Source organism: Sprattus sprattus (assembly GCF_963457725.1).
Source record: "Sprattus sprattus genome assembly, chromosome: 1".
Taxonomy (NCBI): Eukaryota; Metazoa; Chordata; class Actinopteri; order Clupeiformes; family Clupeidae; genus Sprattus; species Sprattus sprattus.
In genome coordinates this window covers 56,141,817-56,162,502 of record NC_137920.1, presented here as the reverse complement: position 1 = coordinate 56,162,502, position 20,686 = coordinate 56,141,817, and the positions used below count along the sequence as shown (strand labels likewise).

The 20,686-nt window shown below is 45.0% G+C and overlaps 2 protein-coding genes across 2 annotated transcripts in view; both read right to left on the bottom strand.

The window, feature by feature from the left end:
• Positions 1-1,122: 1,122 nt before the first annotated feature.
• pora (P450 (cytochrome) oxidoreductase a) lies at positions 1,123-18,276 on the bottom strand. Its single transcript, XM_080849434.1, has 16 exons — positions 18,256-18,276; positions 15,962-16,145; positions 11,149-11,197; positions 10,866-10,994; positions 10,317-10,466; positions 9,730-9,854; positions 9,447-9,536; positions 8,160-8,258; positions 7,692-7,808; positions 7,291-7,409; positions 6,180-6,361; positions 4,952-5,101; positions 4,217-4,484; positions 3,285-3,430; positions 2,704-2,789; positions 1,123-2,444 (listed from the first exon to the last, which is right to left on the bottom strand). Exons 2-16 carry the CDS (start codon positions 16,132-16,134, stop codon positions 2,300-2,302), a joined length of 2,028 nt encoding a protein of 675 aa, XP_080705560.1. The 5' UTR covers positions 16,135-16,145; positions 18,256-18,276; the 3' UTR covers positions 1,123-2,299.
• Positions 18,277-18,719: 443 nt separating this feature from the next.
• tmem120aa (transmembrane protein 120Aa) overlaps positions 18,720-20,686 on the bottom strand; it is a 6,084-nt gene continuing 4,117 nt past the window's right edge. Inside the window, exons 11-12 of the mRNA XM_080836529.1 lie at positions 19,799-19,867; positions 18,720-19,361 (exon numbers count right to left, since the gene is read on the bottom strand). Of these exons, the coding sequence (XP_080692655.1) occupies positions 19,251-19,361; positions 19,799-19,867 (180 nt within the window). The 3' untranslated portion in view covers positions 18,720-19,250. The remainder of the gene's footprint in view (positions 19,362-19,798; positions 19,868-20,686) is intronic.

The following is a 20,686-nucleotide window of genomic DNA, read 5'->3' as shown; positions in this document are numbered from 1 at the left end:
TCTCGATTCTTCTCCTTGCCCCTTTTGCTTAGTCTTGTCTTGGTCTTAACCCTAGCACTTGCAAGTGTAAGGGCCAAGGGCTGAGATCTTTCCCCTATGAAATGAGACGCCACTCGGTTTCGGGTACGTCACGCGTGACTGTATGAGCTATGAAACTAGCGATTTAAAAAAAGTCTAATGAAGAACATGGTTGCAAATATATATGTATACAACTGTGTAGAGCACGAAACAAGACTGTCGTCATTTTTAAATTAATTATAAGCCAAAAATACTTACATGTAGTGTATGTAGCATGATAGCTGGCAAGCTACCATATAAGCCAATGGAGTGGTGGTATACGCGCTAATTGTATCCTAAAACTACCGTTTGAAAGCTTCAGTTAAGACCGACAATACTATGCATCGCTCGTGTAGTAAGCAAGCAGCCATGTTTTTTTGAAAATTCCCGAGCTGGTTTCGCGGTGTGCTCTGGGATAGCCCTTGGAGGAGCAAGGTAGCTCTCCGATCATCTCAAAAACGAGGGCCATACACCCCTTAATCTTCCCCCTTAATCTTGATCAAGTTGGGTATTGAGACACCACTAGCTCTCACATGAACGCGCAATTTCAAGGGTAAGGGGTAAGATAAGGGGTAAGGGGAAGTATTGAGATTGGGCCTTACTCTTGCTGTTTTACTTTATTAAAATTAATCTTTTCTACCCTACCCTGTGTTAAAGTGTGATGATTCTTACATCCTATGTTTGCCTGTGACTGTAATCAAAGTATTTCATTCAAGTTGTATAATGTATGTTAATATCTATGGTTATGGTATGCATAAGCTTCATTAGGGAATGAGAATTATAGAACCCCGATATGCTTAGTCGACAAGATTAGTATTTACGGAGATGTTGTACTGTCACACCCCTGACAAAGGGGAGGAAGAATGCTGATCGTATGTTCATTTCGTGACACCAAAACTGGAAGTTTCCTATTTACAGTAGCAACAGAATGGCAAATGAGTTTCCCTTTTAATGCATAAAGAAGTCATTTAAATAGAACATTAGAGGGAAGCAGAAACAAAACAGTTGTGCTTCCCCTCTCAACCTCTCGCGTGCAAGGGACCGGACAGAATAAGCCAACATACATGAGGAAAAAAAGTCATAACAGCTGCTTGCATATTTTATTTTTACATTATATTATTATTATTAATACTATTATTATTATTATTATATAATAATATATCATTATTATATATTATATACCAAATGCATGTTTCACTCTCTATATTTTCAGTATATAACTGCCCTGCTAATGACAAGCAAGGATAAAGAGAAAGAAGAAAGAAAGATTCAAATGGTTCAAATAATGGTTTTAAGGCACACATCTCTCTGCTCTCTTCCTGTCTTCACGACACCATCACTAATGTATATGGCAGTAACACATCGAGAACAAACTTGCATTTTGAGCACCCACACAGAAAAAAAGACACGCTTTTCAATCATCTCCAAAACAACAGGCGCTAGTTTTCTCCCAACAAAACACCAGTGCTTGTCACCTGCTACAATAATCTTAGTACATCACACACAACTATCTAAAAAATCAAACAGTGTGGGGTGTGGCAAGGGCAATGTTGGTGGACAAAGCCTGTTTTTTGCTACATCCATCACTTCAGTTCACTGTATAGTAATGAACTGATGCAACTCACCTGCAATAAATCTGAATTAAGCAAGTTGTGCTACAGTGGAGAAGCCATGCTGGATGGAGGTGCTGCTGTGCAAGAGGTTGTCTTATTTGGACACCAGGAATAAGCCCTGGGTTTAATGCAGCCACAGCAGGTTTGTTGCAGAACTGTTTGAGAGAAAGACTTATGTGCTCCTCTTGTTCCTGTGACCGACCACAAGGGAAAGTGAAAGTTTTCAGGAAAACAAAATCCAGTTAAAGTCTGAGGAAAACAGCTGACTGTTGACTGACTAGCACCTCTGTGTTACCAGATGGTTAATGATAGCACCTTAGAGAGTCAAGAGAGCAGGTGACTGTGGGCCAGGTCCCATGGAGAATATGGGCCATCATGGAGAAAAACAAAACCACCTCTCAACATAAGTAAATGACTAATAATGGCATCAAACATAGAAGCTGCGAGCAGCTGTCTAAATGTGGGTCCGATGGCCATGAACGGTATGGTGAATCACGGAGAAAACAGCGGCTGTCTGTGTGTCTGTGGACGTTTACTGAAACCATGAGAGAACCCACGTAGGAGCTGATCCATCCCAGACTCCTCTGCTGCCCCGGAGAAAGCGGTTGGGTGGTGATGGCGACGCCACCTCAGCTCCACACGTCTTGGGAGTAGCGTCCTTTGGTCATCAGGCGCTTGAAGTAGTCAATGGCCTGGGTGTGGCTCAGACCGCCCACCTCCTCCGCAGCCTGGTGGAAGGCACTCTGGACGTCACGCGCCATGTTACGGGCATCCCTGAGGGAGGAATACGCAGACATACAGGAAACATGTAAATGTAAATGACCTCAAACCTCTAACAAATACAGTATATGAAAGTCAAATGCATGTGTATATAGGTGTGCACAAATACATACTAACACAAATGCTATACGTACCTAATTACACTGATATACATGCTATGCATACTCTCTAATCACACATGTAAGAATCAGCCCTCCTATATCTTCCCACACTCATACAGTTAGGTGGTTGTCAATCATTAGGGGTCACTCACCCACACACATAGAGGTGTGCATTCTGAGAGTGAATCAGCTTCCAAAGATGCTCCTTGTTCTCCTTCATGAGATCCTGGACATAAATCTGAAAAATAGTCAGAGAACATAAGCATTACATATCTATCGACTACATCAGGGTTGTAAAAATGCAACACAAACCTGCCTTTAAAAATAAGATAAGATAAGATAAATGTAGGCCTCTTTCTGTGATCCAAATGGATGCGGATATTATGCTCACCATCATAAAGACATATAACAAATTTCGTTGTGTATCTAATGCACAATGAAAAGAGGCTGATCGTGCTTTGTGTGTTGTGTTATTCCGTTCAGATTTAAAGTTTTTTTAATTTTTGGTTATTCTGTATGGAATCTCTGTATGTGATGGTTATACTGTTTGTGTTTATTACATAATAATAATAATAATACCAGACCAGTGTAATAGTGTAATACCAAAACAAAAACAGAAAAAAGAAAAGCTTGTTGCAACATTTTTAATTTCCTACACTAAGTTTACCTCCCTTTAGCTGACAAGATTGTGTTTGAAAGGTATGACACAGATGGGTCAGGTAAAGCCCCTCACCTTGTGCTCCTGATCTCTAGAAAAGGCCACGTTCAGCTGAGTCAGAACCCCCAATCTCTCAAACTCCTCCAGTTCCTCCTGGTACAGGAAGTCCTCGTTTCTATAGCGACAACCATAATACAGCACTGTCTCACCCACTTCCTTACCTGAGAGGGAGAGAAAAAGAGAAGGAGAGAGAGAAAGAGAAGTAAGTGATACATTATGTGTGATGTTACTGTATTGGGAAAGAGAATTGTTAGCTTACAACAGCAGACTCAGTTTAAACAGACTTTAAGTAATCATTCACTGTAATTGATCAAGTTTAAAATAATAGGTAACGTCATATCTGGAACAAAGGCTCTAGAACAGGATCCCTGAATAGTTACCTGAATAGTTCTGTGAACCCTGAAAGGAGAACTAATGAGGAAAGGAGTTTGAGAAGAAATGTGGCCTGTTTACATTCTCATAACTCAAACAAACGCTGTTGTCTTTCGGATCAACACAATGTACACTTCGCAGAGAGACAATATCAGTTCAGCTGCTTCAAACATCAGCTTGCTACTACAATGGTCAAAGTGACCTCATTCATTCAATTTTGTATTTGTTCACTGGACAGCTGTCACAGAACCAAAGTGGAGGTGAAATATCTGACAACTGGAGAGATGGCTTTGCGGCAAACAATGTTCAAAGCCTCAGTCATTTTCAGCAGTCTGGACCTTTTTCATATTGGGCAACATACAGTAGTTCATAGCAGGGCTACAGGCATATCAGTTAGGCAGTGTGAAGTCTGTCCACCCAAATGCAAAGAGGACCACAGAGGACACTATCGTGTTTTAAGCCCTCACATGTGGTCGAGTGACGGTGTGTTCACATGCGGCCCAGTGACGGTGTGTTCACACATGCGGCCCAGTGACGGTGTGTTCACACATGCGGCCTAGTGACTGTGTGTTCACCTTGTTCCTTCTGCCAGGCGCGCTCCTGCAGGAAGCCCATGAAGGGAGCGATGCCTGTGCCCGGTCCGATCATGACGACGGGCGTGCTGGCCTTGAAGGGCAGGCGGAACTGGGACTTCCTGACGTACAGGGGCACGGAGGCCGGGTGCCCGTTGCCGGTGGGCACCATGTTCTTGAGCCAGGTGGTTGCCACGCCCATGTTGGTGCGGCCGGTTGAGGTTGCGTACTCCACCAACACGGCACAGATGTGCACCGAGGTCGGGTGGATCTGCAGGGGGAAGGGGGACAAAGCTTCAGAGGGTGGGCAGGGGCAGACGCTGTGCTGTCAGACAGCTTACTGCTCCTTACAGCAGCTCTGTTAAGGTGGCAAGTGCAAGACAGAGTGGAACTGGAGAGGGAGATATCTCCTCAGTTTAAAATGACCTGACAAAATCCAAACATGGGTGCTAAACCAGCCATCCAGTTTGACAGTTTAACCAACACTTTCACAGAGCGTACAGCTACACTGAGCTTCAGATTGGGTTACCCCAGAGAAAAACAACATGACATTGCAAACATGCAAACATGACATTTCCTTTCGAGGCAGCGCTTATTTAGGTTTCCGCCACAAACATCTGATTGTATAATGTGTGCTTCTGCTTTTGTGTCAGGGAAATAGACACGATGGTGGTGGTGATGGTGAGGGTGATGGTGATGGTGATGGTGTTCTTTTTTGCGTTAGTGTGTTGGACTGACCTTGGCAGAGGAGGCTATGGAGTAGTACCGGGCCTGCAGTCTGGGCAGCAGCTCACACAGGTGGTCCACAGCAGGTCTCAGCGAGTGGATGTCCTCGAGAACAGCCAGGATGTGTCTCTGTGGGGCCAGCACCCAACTCTGGTACAGTGCCTGGAGGGATTATGGGAAAACAAATTAATCCCACGCTCATGAGGCTGCTAAACGCCTGGAGGGTTCATGAGTATCAAATAAATCATACGGCCATGATGTCACCAGAGGTACAGCATTCACTGGCGCTGCTGAAATCACAAGGGGTTGATAGGGATGTTGCAGTGCAATTCATCAGCCCCGCACAAAAACACTACTCTGATGATATCACTGATGCATTTTTTCAGTCTAATTTTATTTCAGTTAATTGAATAAATAAATAACATTGGCTCTGATACAATGCCTGGCAGACTTCAAGTCATGGAATTCTCATATTTCAAATACAAACTCTAGAATGTCACAGAGCAGTGCCGGACACAAATAGAATGGAACAGAGATAAAGATCCTGAAAAGAACAAACAAATATGCCTGCTTTCACCAACCAGTCCTCTAATGACCTAAACTGAATGGCAGTTAAACAATGGAGAACACATACTGTACATTCTGCAGGCCTCCTGCCCTGTGGAAACACCCATCCTAGGCACTGAACAGCCACCGACTTACAGTCCACAGAGTGCATTTTATCAGTGCTTGTGTGGCCTGAAAATAAGCCTTACACTTTTAGTTGTGATTGGTAGTGTTTGTTGAAATGCTATGACTTTTTTCTTTACTGTTGTTTATTTGTTATTGTTCTGTTACTGTACAGGAAGGTGGAGCGCAGTACTGCAAATATCTTGTGTCAGACCAATTATCCCTCTTTTATCTTTTATCTCAAATACTCATTGACTCAATTCCTCATCAAGAATGATGGCTTTTTCCTCCACCACTTGGCACTTACAGATGAATCAACTGAACCGATGGCTTTCTTAACAGGAGTACATTATATTCCTATATTATGTATATAGAACATTTTGAGAAGCATATTTTATTGTAAAGATAACTTATGTTGTGGTAACATAAGACTGGCGAATATATAGAAATGCATAACATTCCTATATGCCTTATTCAGGAAAACCACTAAGGAGCTTTATAGATTGTAAAGACTAAATTGTGGTAAACTAGGGGCCTGGGATGACTCCCGCCACCTCCCCCCAGGTAGTACCTTGCCCTCGGCAGAGGAGGACGCCATCTTGCGCATCATGTCCTGGTCCCTGGGGTCGGAGGCGTACTGGGCAAGCTCGTAGAGCACGTTGGTGCGCGGGGGACTGGTGATGTCCAGGTAATGGGTCAGGGCGGTCCGGTAGGAGGAGGGGCATGGGAATGGGTGCTTCTTATTGGACTCCTCTGAAACAGAGAGAGAGAAGGAGATAGATAGATATTTATGGAGCCTAATCTTATGGCCATTTCTTTGGCAATATTTGATTTGTATAGTCCTGCGATAAAGCCTGTTTGAATTGAACTGAATGGAGAAAGACAGGGAGCGACATAGACAAACGGCAAAAAGAAAGAGTGATAGAGAAAAGAAAGGAGAAAAGCAAGTGAGATTTTTTTTTTAAAATGAAGAGGTGGGGGTGAGAGAACAGGATGCCGAGAAAACAGGAAGGAGGGGTGAGAGAGCAGAAACTTTTGAGATAACGAAGGACAGGAAAAAGCACAGAGAGAGAGAGAAAGAGAGAGATAGAGAGAGAGGGGGAGAGAAAGAGGGAGAGAGAGAGAGAGAGAGAGAGCAGTAAAGGAAAGTTAAAGGGTGACCAAAAGAACGAGAGAAGAAAAAAACATAGTCGAAAGAGCACAAACACCTTCTCCACACTAGATCTGTTCAGTAAGAGGCCTCTACATACTTCATGTAAGGTGACACTGGATACTCAATAAAACTTGGAGGAGGCCGCACCACCAGTATGAGGGCTACATCCTGGTGTGACTCAGAGTAAGCCTTTGTGTTTGTGTGTGAGTAGGTGACAAGGGCTGGGTCATCGGTGACAGTAATGAATGTTTCAGAATGGAAGTGTGTGTGCGCATGTCTGTTGGGGTGTGTTTGAGTATTTGTGTGTGGGAAGGAAAGAAGGAGAGTCTGCAGGTATGCATGTCTCTGTGTCTGTGTCTGTGTCTGTGTCTGTGTCTGTGTCTGTGTCTGTGTCTGTGTCTGTGTCTGTGTCTGTGTCTGTGTGTCTGTGTGTCTGTGTGTCTGTGTGTCTGTGTGTGCACCTGCCAAGCTAGACACGCAAAGATAAAAAGAAACACCCATAACTCTGACTAAATCAAATCACACATACCATCCAGATTGTTGAGGGAGATAACAGTGTTGAGGTCCACCGCAAGCAGCTCTCCCAGTCTGTTCACCAGCGCTACATCATTGGTGGGGTACACTGCCACATGGTCTCCAGCATCATACCTGAACCAAACCCTTAGTCAGGCAACCATCTCATGGAGTCAGCACATCACATGACAAAAGAGGGTTGGGTCATCTGTGACAGGGATTTGAATTGTAAGTGTGTGTGCCTGTGTGTTTGCATGACTGTTGGCGTGTGTGTGTGTGTGTGTTTGTGTATTAGTTATTAGAGAGATGGAGTGTTTTTAGGTGTGCATGTTTGTGTGTGAGTGTGTGCGTGTGTTGATTTTGAGCTTTCACAGTGTGTCTACCTGAGTTTGGACCCTGAGATGTGTGTGTGTCTACCTGAGTTTGGAGGCTGAGATGTCCAGCTCCAGGTGCATCAGGTGGCGCACGCCCCCCTTATTCAGCTTACGGTTGGCAGTGACAGTGGCCAGGAAAGGGTTCTTGGAATCAAACGGCCTTTAGAGAAGGCATAATGTGGGTCAGATGATGAATTAAAAATGTACTTCTAGTTAATATGCACAAACAAAATCTATATGATAGGTGAAATATGAAATCTGTTTACACAACAACACTGAATGGATGAAGAATACTATTGTAAAGATCACTTGGTTTGCTGATCAATTAACTGATTGCTGATGGGCAGATTGATCGGATGGTCAGACAAACTTGATATGTACTTTATGTTTGTATAGTTGGATAGATAGACCGTTGTAAGAATAGATAGATAGATAGATAGATAGATAGATAGATATAGAGAGAGATAGATACATACAGTAGATGGATGGCTTTAGGACTGCAGTAACTCACGGTCTTTGGGTCTGGTAGCTCCTGAGACGGGACATCTCTCCAGTGAACACCTGGTTCATGTTGATGTCGCTGTGATTCACCAGCTCAAACTGACGCACACTGTAGGTGACAGCAACACCAGTCAATGACGATCATGACCTTCACAAAAAACAGAGCCCTGAGCATCCCATGAACATGCAACCAACCCTAGGGGTACACCCAAGGACCCCAGCTCCAAGATCTACTGGGGTTTGAACATTGAGTTTCAAACGAAAAAAAAAACCCAGCTTGAAAACATTAACTAACAACCCTCTTCATAGATAGGAAGCTGTAACTGTTTGCTTGACATCGGTTGTTCTAATCAGCTCTGCACTTGCTCCAGTTACAATTAGATTAGATGCTGATCTTTACATGCCATGGAAAGCTAGAAATGTGTGTTTGTAAACTCTATTCACATCTCCGCTGGCATTACCTTGTGTGTGCTTGTGTCTGCAGGTATAAGTTAAAATTTCCCTAAGCCAGTTACCATTTATGGCTTAGGGAAATTTGAACTTATACCTGCACAAGCAAACATTCATTATAAACCATTTCCTGATAGCTCAAATAGACGCCAAAGACAGATAACTGTGTTGTATGGAAAAGACGCTGAGTCCATTTGTGAATGCTGTAAGTGATATGGCCCGGTGCAGATGCATTCATGCATTTCATTATGTGAAAGTACAGTCATGAGAACACAAACGCAGGCAAACACGTTGCGTAAAGTAGGTTTTTCGGTAGAAGACCCTAGGATTAACACGGGGTCAACACAGACAGACGGACAGACAGACAGATGAGCAGACAGACGGAGGGACGGACAGACGGACGGAGGGACGGACAGAACGGACAGACAGACAGACAGACAGACAGACAGACAGACAGACAGATTAGCAGACAGACCGACAGATGTATAGACAGACAGACAGATGAGCAGACAGACAGACAGACAGACAGATAGACAGACAGACAGACAGACAGATGAGTAGACAGACAGACAGATGAGCAGACAGACAGACAGAGAGATGGGCAGACAGACAGACAGATGAGTAGACAGACAGACAGACAGACAGACAGACCGACAGATAGACAGATAGACAGACAGACGGACAGATGAGTAGACAGACAGACAGATAGACACACAGATGTGTAGGCAGACAGATGAGCAGACAGACAGACACATAGACAGACAGATGAGTAGCCAGGCAGCCAGGCAGACAGACAGACAGACGGACAGATGAGCAGACAGACAGACAGAAGAAGGCGGGGGCTTACCAGCAGTCCTCTCCTGTCGCCTCCACCCCGAAGAACTCACACACAGCGGGCCAGAAGAGCTCCTTCCACGACACAAAGTCTTCCTCCAGACTGGAAGCAAACAGAGGGGAATCAACAAGAAGGAGGAGAACATTTAACTCTGTGATTTATTTAATGTCAGACAGGCGAGAGCCACTGACTCCTAGACATGTTCATACTGAACAAACCTAAAAGAGTGGCCTTATTAGAGAGTGTATTTTACTGACCAAAACCTACACACTGAAGGAAACAAACACACACTCACTTGCTGTCATCATCTCCCAGACCCAGGTCAAAAACTCTTTTGGCTCCAAGCTCAACAAGTTTCTTGTCCACAAGCTTTCCCATGGCGTTGAAGTGCTCGTAGGTCTTATTCCCTAAGCCAAACACCTGGTCAAACAAACACACCAAACAAGTTTCGTATCAGCCTTAAATGAGTTTCTGATTGCATAAAACTCACTCCTGCTGAAGAACTGTAATGTTCTGAAGCTCGTCTTCATAGCTAGCTAATAAACTAATGCCAATGTGTAGGATGCAAGACAACATGTTCAACCCAGACACTGATGTGCAGCTGGGAAATACCTGCAAGATATGCTACCACAGCATGTCTGATAGTCATACATGACCACAGTGAGCAGTAATGTGGGGGGGTCACATCAGGTCCATTCAAACACCCACACTGGTCTCTAATCCAGCTAGATGAATTCAAAAGGGAACTCAGAACTGGTCCTTACTAATATAGAAACCTTAATATGGAGAAAGCTACACATTCAAGTCCCTGGTTCCAATGCTTCCATAGCATCACTGAAAAGGTCTGTGTGCTCTGGCGCCCCCACCAGGTCTGACACTCACGGAAAAGTTCACCCCTTCCAGGTTGTCATCCGCGGCCTGCATCCAGTCGTAGAAGTCCTGGGCGTTATCCGTGGGGTCCCCCTCCCCATATGTGGCCATGCAGAACACGGCCAGGGAGTTTGGGATCTCTGTCAGGCGAGGGAGCTCCGACTGCAGCACATAATGGGAACAAACTGTAAAAGACAGCAGTCTTTCCCACCAAAAATCTACTCTAAACTCCTGCTTTTACCTGAGACAATTGTATTGTTTTGGTGATATATAAATACAATTGAATTGAATGTATTTACCAAATCTTGAGTTAATATGAAAAAGAAACGAATTAGTTTGCATTCTAAGCTCAAGCTTACTGTGCTGCTGTCACCATCACATTTACCTTTTATCTTTCATAATGCCACCCCCTTGTGGTATTACAAGGGTTTGTCTCTGCCACAGGCTTCAGTTCATAAAGTGTGACAGAAACCATACATCACTTATTTGTGTGAAGATTGTGCATGTGTGTGTGTGTGTGTGTGTGTGTGTGTGTGTGTGTGTGTAATGTGGTGAGCTTACCATATCATACTCCTCTGGATCAGCGGGCATCCCCTTCATGCCATAGCGCTGGGCATCTTTAGCCAGCTGAGTGGCGAAGGCCTCAGCAGTACCCGTCTGAGAACCATAGAACACCACAATGTTCCGGCCCTGGAATGCCACGAAGAAAGGAACGTGAACGAAAACAGAATGGGCCGAGGAACTCTGTAATGTTCTCATTTGATTACATGAAGTTCTTCTCTTTATTCCTGTCTATTCTCTAAATGAATGGCAGACTTTAACTGAGGACCATAACTTCACTTACAGTTTTCTTCATCTTCTCAATGAAGCTGGTTTCTCTCATGGGTGTCACCCTGGGTGGAGAGACAGGGAGAGAGAGAAAGAGAAAAGAGAAAAGAGAGAGAGAGAGAGAGAGAAGAGAATGCTGAGGCAGTTCACTGGAGCTCAAACATGCCTGTCGCTGCCGACTCGAGTCTGACACTGAGAGAATTTCCTGTGGTGGTGCCCACCCTTCTGGGGCCACCAGAGCTCCAGTTAAAACTGCTCTGGCGTCAGCTTCAGCTCAGGGAAACTCCAGCCTTCATAAAGACATGCTCATGACATGCTTATTAAGCCATGTATCAAACCGATGAAAGGAAAGTAGGTGTGTTGTCAGTTTGATGTAAGTGTTGGCAGCTTTGAAAACTTCGAAAGAGGCCTGTGTTGTTAAGCCTGCCTTCTCCATGACCTCAGCGAGTTCTAAGCTTTCACACCTTCGCACTGTGTAACAATCTGAGGAAATGCTTAGACTGCGAGGGTATTTGAGTCACACACACACACACAAACAGACACACACAAAATGAGCCCTAATTTGGATATTTCTAAACCTTTTTTTACTAAAAAGTATACGCAACAAGACCATTTATGGGTAAATTCCTAATTTTCCCATCTATATATAACAACTTCCAGCCGATTGAGAGGATACTGCTTCCTTAACACTCACACAGCTTTCTTCCGTCTCGTCACACAAACTTAGCAAAAAGCATGAGGCCAAGTTTACACACAACAGTCGACTGAGCCTAAATCATCATCTATCTCACTCTCTCTAAACAAACATCTCAGCAAACCTGAGTACTGTAACAAGTGCTCACTGAAAAGTAAAGAACGACACAACGTACTTCTAGTACACTTCAATAACATCCATTTCAGTTTGAAATTAAAGCAAAGCGTTCCTCTTGGAGACAAAACCATCCATTTCAGAAAAAGTACACTAAGCAGGGACTCTAAAGCCCAGACAAGTAACCGGCAACAAACTGATATAACTGGACATGACCAGTGGCTTGCCAGGATCCCACAACAACAACATCCAATCAGCAGGATAAGAAGGGACATGACAGGATACCACAGGCAACTCTGATGTCCCAGACTGACCTCTCTGCTGCTTCTCTCCGCTCCCTGGGCATGGAGAACGTGCAGCCCATGACCGCCCGCAGACCCGTCCCGTCCTGTCACAGTGTCCTGTCACAGGCTCCCGCGGAGCAGCCCCGCATGCCAACCCCTCAGACGGCCCCGGCGACGGAGCCCTGGGGCCTGGGGCCGAGCTGGGGAGAGAGCATGTGCTGAGCGAGGCTGAGGAGCTGGCGTGGGAGAGCCAAGAGAGAGGAGAAGCTAAGGAGCTCGCGTAGAAAAGCAAACAGAGAGGAGAGAGAGGAGAGGCTGAGGAGCTTGCGTAGGCGCAAGGGGAGAGGAGAGGTGCTGCTACCTCTGGGGCTCTGCTCGCTACAAGCCTCAGTTCGGCTGAGAAGGGGAGGAGGTGGGGCGGGGGGAGGAGACAGGCTGCCACTCTGGACGTGCACACTGGAGCAGATGCAGCTCTCTCTCTTTCTTTACCTCCCTCTCTCTCTTCCTCTACCTCCTTCTCTCTCTCTCTCAACTTCCCTATCTCTCTTCCTCTACTTCCCTCTCTATCTCTACCTCCCTCTCTCTGTTCCTCTACCTCCTTCTCTCTGTACTTCCCTCTCTCTCTTCCTCTACTTCCCTCTTTCTCTTTCTCTACCTCCCTCTCTCTCTTGATCTACTTCCTTCTCCCTCTCCCTCCTTCGCTCTCCTTCTCTAACTCTTGGTCTTTCTCTCTCTTCCTTAACCTCCCTCTCTTCCTCTATCCTTCACTCTCCCGCTACCTCTGTTTTGCTCTCTCTGTCTCTCTCCGTCTGTTTGTCTGTCACCACTTCCCTCTCTACCTCCCCCTCTCTCTCTCTCTCTCTCTCTCTCTCCCTACCCCTCCCTCTCTACTCCCCCTCTTCCTCCGTCTGTGTCTGTTACTCTGACGCTCTGCTGCTCCCACTGTGTCCCTCTCACTTAAACAATGCAACCCTCTCCAACCCCCTCCCCTTTTTTACACATACTCCACTTCTTTATCTATCATTCTTTCCTTATCCTCGTCTCTCTCTATCTCTCTCTCTCTCCTAGCCATAGATCCCCTATCTTTTCTGTCTCTCTCTCTTTTTTCCCTCTCTAACAGAAGTGATGCCACACTCTCTCTACTTCTCTCACTCTGACTTAGTGCCCCCCTCTCTCCGCCTCTGCCTCCCTCTCTCTTTCTCCCATTCTCTCTCTCTCTAACATCTGGCAGTAGTGGAGCAGACACTGAGAGCCATGGGAATATCTCATGACATTTTCCACAGATCCCCTCCCCATAGCCACCTCCCACACAAAACACATACAAAACACACACACATAGTGCACAATATATACACACAGAATGCACACACACACACACACACACACACACACACACACACACACACACACACACACACACACACACACACACACACACACACACACACACACACACACACACACACACACACACACACACACACACACACAGCATACAATACATTCACACAGTTGATCAGCCAACTGCTTAAGTGAAGTCTAGTCATTCAGAACAGAATTCCAGTAAAATACAAAACGCTCCTTCTTGACCAATTTGATGACCCTAAATCTACTTTGACAATAAAAACTAAAAGAAAAGCAAAAGCAAGCACAGTTTTCTAACGGGTGGAAGACTTTGGGATCTCACAGGAAGTGAGGGAATGTGGGTTGATATTTATTTAATGAAAAAGAAAAGAAAAGAAAAACAAAGAAAAGAAAAGAAAGAGTCTCTGGGGGAAAACTACCAATGGCTGGGTAGGGCACATTCCCATTCCCGTACACATTCCCGTACTTCAAAGCCACACCTCGGTGCGCAGAGGAAACCCAGGGAAACTGGAGGTAGTTATTCCTTCCTTCCTGCTTTCAGGGATTATTTTCCTGAAACGTTCCTTTCTTCAGCTCATGGCCCATTTCCTCCCCTGGTCTCTCCCTCATCCTGTCTCTGAGTTGAGCTACCTTATGGGACCCCAGGCTGTTCTGGCACTGATGGGGGCTCACTGAAGTGAAGCTCTACAGCAATCATCTGAGAACTTGTGGGGGGCTTTGGGTTTAAGTAGTGAGGTGGCGTTGCCACCATTTTCTATGGGTAAAATCATCAGCCTGAACAACACGGGAAACAATAACATCCTGCAGATATGAGCAAGAATGTTGTAAACACACACACACTCACAAGCACAGACACACACGCTCACACACACACGCTCACGCACACACGCACACACAAGCACAGACCGCACACAGAACAGGAGACAACTTTCAGACAAAACAGCATCCAGCCAAATTCTTGTCTGTTTAGCAGGCTTGGGAATTAAGACATGCACAAGACTTAATTTCAGCTGTCTCATTATCACACAGCATGTCCTCAGCTCCAACACGGCAAGCAGAGCCGAGGCCACAAGGCCCGACTGAGGGAACATCTACAAAGTTCCATGCAGTTGGAGCGAACCGCAGACCAGCAGGGTTCTACCACAGAGCCCTGCAGAGCTGTATCATTTAAACAATATGTAAGTGCACATTGTCTCGCTCCCACAGATCCTGATCTCAGCTCTGGGCAGCACTGAAGCCCAGGCCTGCTAACCACAGAGCGCCTGCTGCAGCCAACGCAGGAACACAATGAGAGAAACAAGAGAAGGGGGCTGGCACCGAACACAGAAGAGAACCGCCGAGAAGAGAAAAACTCACATGGGGTTCACAACAGGACATGGAGACTGGGGATAAATGTAGCAGTAGAAAAGAGAATAAATAAAAACTGAATACAGCCGATCTGTTCAGCCTCATGGCACCAAACTGTACTCTGGTACTAGGTGCATCAGGTTGAGATCAAGGCCTGGCTGGTTGGTGGTGTGCCTGTCTGATCAGTGCTATGGTCAAAAGCCTTGGCCAACAAATTGGAATTATGATGGATTACTGTGTTCACAAAACACTGAGTCTTTTTTTAGATATAGACAGACAGACAGACAAAGGCACAGATGGGAGTCATTACATATCGCTATTACGATGGGCGCTGAAGCCTAATGTAAAGCCTAAACGTGAAAAAAGTACATCTGTGTGAACAACTAGGCAGGGAGAACACAACTTCACACAGTTAAAAAACTGAAGTATGTAGACGCAACTCACATAAAGCAGAGCAGTTAAGCAGTTAAGCCCAACAGTGCCACAGTGTGGCCTGATACCAGGGCTGGTAATACTGACAGAAAGCCTGGTGCAGCCCTGACCTTGCACAGACAGGATGATGGATCTATAAATGATGTATTCCAAATCTCTCATTCCTAATAAGAGTACAGGACTGTTTGTGCTATGGGTCTTATTAGCTATCCTCAGAGCTTAAGACTGTTCATGCTATTGGTCTTATTAGCTTTCCTCAGAGAGTGTTCAAAAAATGCCAAAGTTATTTTAATGAATCCACGTCTATGTGAAAAGATATGTGAAAATGGATGTACGTTTGCCATGCCATAAAAAATTGACTTTTCAAATCCACTGTAGATCCATTTCAGATGAAAGGAGGTCAGTAATGATGCAATTTAAGACTTTTTAAAGGATTTTAAATCTTCATGGATGAACATGTTCACTCTGAAGCTTGCTCTACTTCAGACAACAACTAGAATGTAAACCTTCAAGTCTGAATGAAAGCACAGGCATTGTGTGTTCTGCCGTGCCTTGACACAGAGGGGATGGATAGCTGCCGTGGCTAGACTTACACAGAGGGGATAGGCTTCATCTGCGGGACGTCCTGCGGCGTCCTCCGAGAGAAGAACCAGTAAATGAGTAGCCCAGCCATGAGGGAGAAGAGGAAGATGTCCAGGTTTGTGATTAACGGCTCCTCCTCTGCCTCCGCCTCAGGAGACAGCGTGATGGGCTCTGGGTCATCCATCGTTCCTCGACCTGGATTTCAGTTCAGCTAAATTGTTACTATACAGGCGTTCAGTTCCTCAGTAAGACCTTCACAGCCTACAGCCATCGCCGTCATGCAAACTGTATATAAGCATATGTAGCAGGATGGATTTAAACGGACGTCACTGCACCGTCTGTTATTTCTCCCCGTCCATCTAATTTGCACATAATTAGGTGGCACTCTGTAAATCAGTCCAGCCCCTATAAATGGTCACCGAGGTGCCATATGGGCATGCGTCGATTCCACGGTACCTGCTTGCGTCAAGCACAGGTCCACCAGGTTATGGAAGCGCAATGCTTATTTGGTTGGGTCCTTATTTGGTCGTTGTCAGCCGTTGCCACTGTATCACTTCGAGATGAATTATACGCTCGTTGTGCGCTACATACAGGTATGTGATGGTCCTTGCCCTACACGAACGGTTGCGGTGTTTAGCTAGCTACTCACCCATACTTGTTATGCTCTATTTTAGCTAGCGGACGCATAGTCGCCGCTACCTGTCATCCTGAGTGCCGTGCCTTCGATGTTTGGGAGGCTATCCTGCTGTTCCCTTTTAATATTTATAACTAGTGTTGTGTGGCAGTAACGTGTTTATCCCTTCTATAGGAATTGCCCTAGGAGGTTTGACACCGCTGCTGTTTTGCTAGAAGATGTTTTGCTAGAAGATGTTTTGCTTAGAGTTGCTGTTCGTTTGACTTCACGTCTCACGTCTCGTCCTCCTTGCAAGCAGCTGTTGTACGCCAAGAGCTGCTGCTGCGTGCGTGTCTCCGTGTGTGTGTGTGTGTGTGTGTGTGTGTGTGTGTTTTCGTTTTGTTTCGGGTTGTCTGGTGTTCAATGTTCAATGTTCTGTTGGCTGTCCAAGGTGCCCAAGGCTAGTAGTCCATCTTAACCTCCCCTAGTGGCGTTAGTAGCCTATCTCCTTTGTGTGTGTGTGTGCTTTGAGCCCATTTTTGATGTGTGTTTTTACCTTTCACTAGGTTTGTGTGTGTGTGTGCATATGGTGTGAGCAGTGCACGTTTGCTGTGACCTCATGGAGGTAATACCCTGCTACTAAATATCCCTGCCTGACTGGTAAGCCTCAGTCCAGTGTCTGCTGTGTTGTGTCCATTTATCTGTTGTATATGCGTTGTCCTTTGTCTGTCCCCTACTGTGTTCTTATTGTTGTAATTAAATAAAACATATTTATTATTTATGGAAACACGTCTCCAGCTTCCTCAGTTGACCAACCTGTGTGCCCCTACGACCTGGTTTAACCCTAACTATTTCCCTGGGCGAAATTCCCAAGGTGGCGTAGTCGTGCTTTAGGTAGTCCAATCTCCACTCACCATATTGTTATGTAACACATATAAACATTTCCTTTCTACAGTGTTATACAAGGCTACCTTTAAATCGTGAATAGCACTTTTGTCTTAAGTTCCAAAACTGAAACAGCAGAACAAGAGGGCCTACCCAAGCCCTATTATCGTTTATAATATAGCAGTTTCAGCAAACATTTATTGCTGTTGGATTAGTGATTAACAGCAGAATTAATTATTATAATAAATTTCCCCAAGAACAGTTAGGAATGTTTTTCTAACTAGCTGTGAAAGAACAAGTTTCATGGTGTCATTCTTGGAGTTAGGAAGTTAGGACATTTAGAGCCAGACGTTTTTTCGAGGAGTTATAGCGCCATCTTGGGGTTTCTTCTAAATCATGCAAAGAAATATAACAATACCAACGGTAGTTCATCGTGAGACATTCAGTCACTAGTGGTCACTTAGACATACAATACATCAAGACATCTTAGACTCAAATATGTATTGGGCAGTGACGTTTGGCAACAGGAATAGATCGTTCACGCTATAGGTTTTCACCGTAGTACTTTTTACAACACAGATTCATAACTGAACAGTACCATGTCATAGGGGGTTGGGGTTTCAGGCACGTACTGTATTTCTCTCCGGTGTTTCTATTTCGTAACCCCAGATTGCCTAGCAGGGCACTGAGTCAAAAGCTTAACCAATCATTACACTTAAATGAAAGCGAAGCGAATCGATCCATAAAAAGCCAAACACAAAAACACACACAAAGGCATGTTGAAGAGGAACACATTCGCGCACGTACCTCTGGACGCGTGCAGGGTTGTACAAGACTGGTCCTTACGTAAAATGTGTGCGTTCGCATTACGCAAGTGACCCTCTGACGCGCTCTCTGTGCTGCTGGGAGAGACGAGACATGTGGAGATGCAATAATACAACGCAGTCATTTCAAAGCCGTGCGCATCGTCAAGGACAATTTAGACCATGGATAAAAATCCGATAAAGATACTTGTTATGCAGACACACGGAGGTGTATCGATGCTAATCGTCCTTGAATCCTCTAAGGTTTAATAAAGTTAACGTAAAGTAAAACGATTTTACCATTCGTGAGAAACCAAGGTTTCATTCAACCAAACCAAACCACTACACCAAAATATCTTATTCTACAATAAATACAAATGCTGTCAATAAACAGTGTACTCAGACTCAACATATCAGAGGTCATGATGGCTTTTTTATTATAATTTATTTTTCACATGGAGTGCAAGAAGACATGATTACCTGTAGTCACACCTGCACAGACAGCATGTTAGGTTTCTGAGAGCACAGCAAAACGGTTTAAATCCCTTTTGAAATGGGATGAAAATTGTACAGTAACTATCTAAGCTGTTCACTACGAACACATTCATAGTGCTGTACATCACAGACAACAGTGAGCAACCTCTGTCCACCCCGAACACACACACACACACACACACACACACACACACACACACACACACACACACACACACATTAGGATCTTGTGTTTCAATACACTAGTGCAACAGGGACATGTAAACTGTTTGCATGACAAAGACCAACAAAGTATACGACATACAAAAGTGAAAAACAAATACACTTTTCAGAGATTCCTGAAGTGGTGAGCTTATCACAGAGTCCCAGATAGCAGATGACCCTGGAGATGAATCATGCATGATCTGGCATCGTTCCAGAAGTGGAGAACCGGGCCTAAACTGATCCAGGGTCATTTCCTATCAAGGGTGTGGGTCCTGGGTCACAACCCTGTCTTGTTTCCTCTTAAACGTCTTTGGCTTTGTCCTGGTTCATGTATTTCTGGTAGACGACCCCCAGCGTGGTGAAGAAGTTGCCCATGAAGAGCACAAGGAATGTGGCACTGCACATGAGTACCTGCCAGGGACAGACAGACAGACGGACAGACAGTGGCACCGGGAACGGCATGACAGACGCAGTGAACCACGCCATCAATCACACGCGCCTACGCCTGCTACACAGACTGCATATCACTCTTATTTCCATACCAATCTGTGGGTAAACTTTTGGATGTTTCTCTAAGTTGATACCTTAGTGAGTGTATTTTGACCTTTTCTTGTGAGTATTTTTTTGTGTTTATGAGTACCACTGCAAATTTTTACCACTATAAAACTTTTGATTATCATTTTTGTTTGCGAATGTTTTTTTTTTTTGCCAATGCCATTTAAGCTAATCAGCCATGCATTATACGGCATATAGAGCATACGGCATATTGTAGAAACTAGGGGTCCCTAAGAACCCCACCTACCCACAATTACATCTCAATGCAGCGCAGTATCATGGCGTCCACTCACCTGCCACTCCTTACACTCAGGGAGCTGCATCATCCTGAAGAGAGTCAGTCCATTATAGAGCTGGAAGAACTACACACACACACACACACACACACACACACATACACACACACACACACACACACACACACACACACACACACACACAAAACACAGTCACATGCTACTCAGACAGCACACTCTAATAGCCTCTAATACCTAATTTACTCAGAGAAGAGGGTCTCAGTGTCCATATAAATGGCCACCAGCTCAGCGGTTTTCTGCATTAGGAGAGGACATAGGCGACTCCACCACTGGTGCAGTCTGAGGGGAGAGACATGTGCTATGAGTGGAGCTCAGAGTGGCCTGCCTCTGTCTCTGCTTAATGGAGGATCTCTGTGGACTGCTCCATCTGGCTCCGCCACTAGCCTTCACAATTAGGACTAAAATGAGCCATAGCAGGCTAACCACATCACTTTACACCTCTTCAGCAGGCATTCCACAGCTACCATTACTGCTCCCTCACGGAGGCAAATATCATCTGGCATTCTGTTAACTGATAGAAAAACAACTGGCAGACTTGTGCTGGGATAGTGTTCCCAGAGACACAGAGAGAGTCACGTAACGGAATGAAATCCAAGAAAAGAGAAGAGAAGTGAGGAGAAGAGAAGTGAACGGAGACAGGTGAGAAGAGGGGAAAAGAGTAGAGAGGGAAGAGAAGAGAAGTTAAAAAAAAAAAGAGGAAAAGTAACAATGAGCAGAGTGAGTCACAGACACGAGAGAGAAGAGGAGAGTAGAAGGGAAGGAACGTATGAAGAGAAGAGGAGAAGAAAGTGAGGAGAAAAGAGCAATCACAAGCAGACAGAGGTGAAGGGACAAAGGAAGAGAAGACAGAGGAGAGAAAATGAC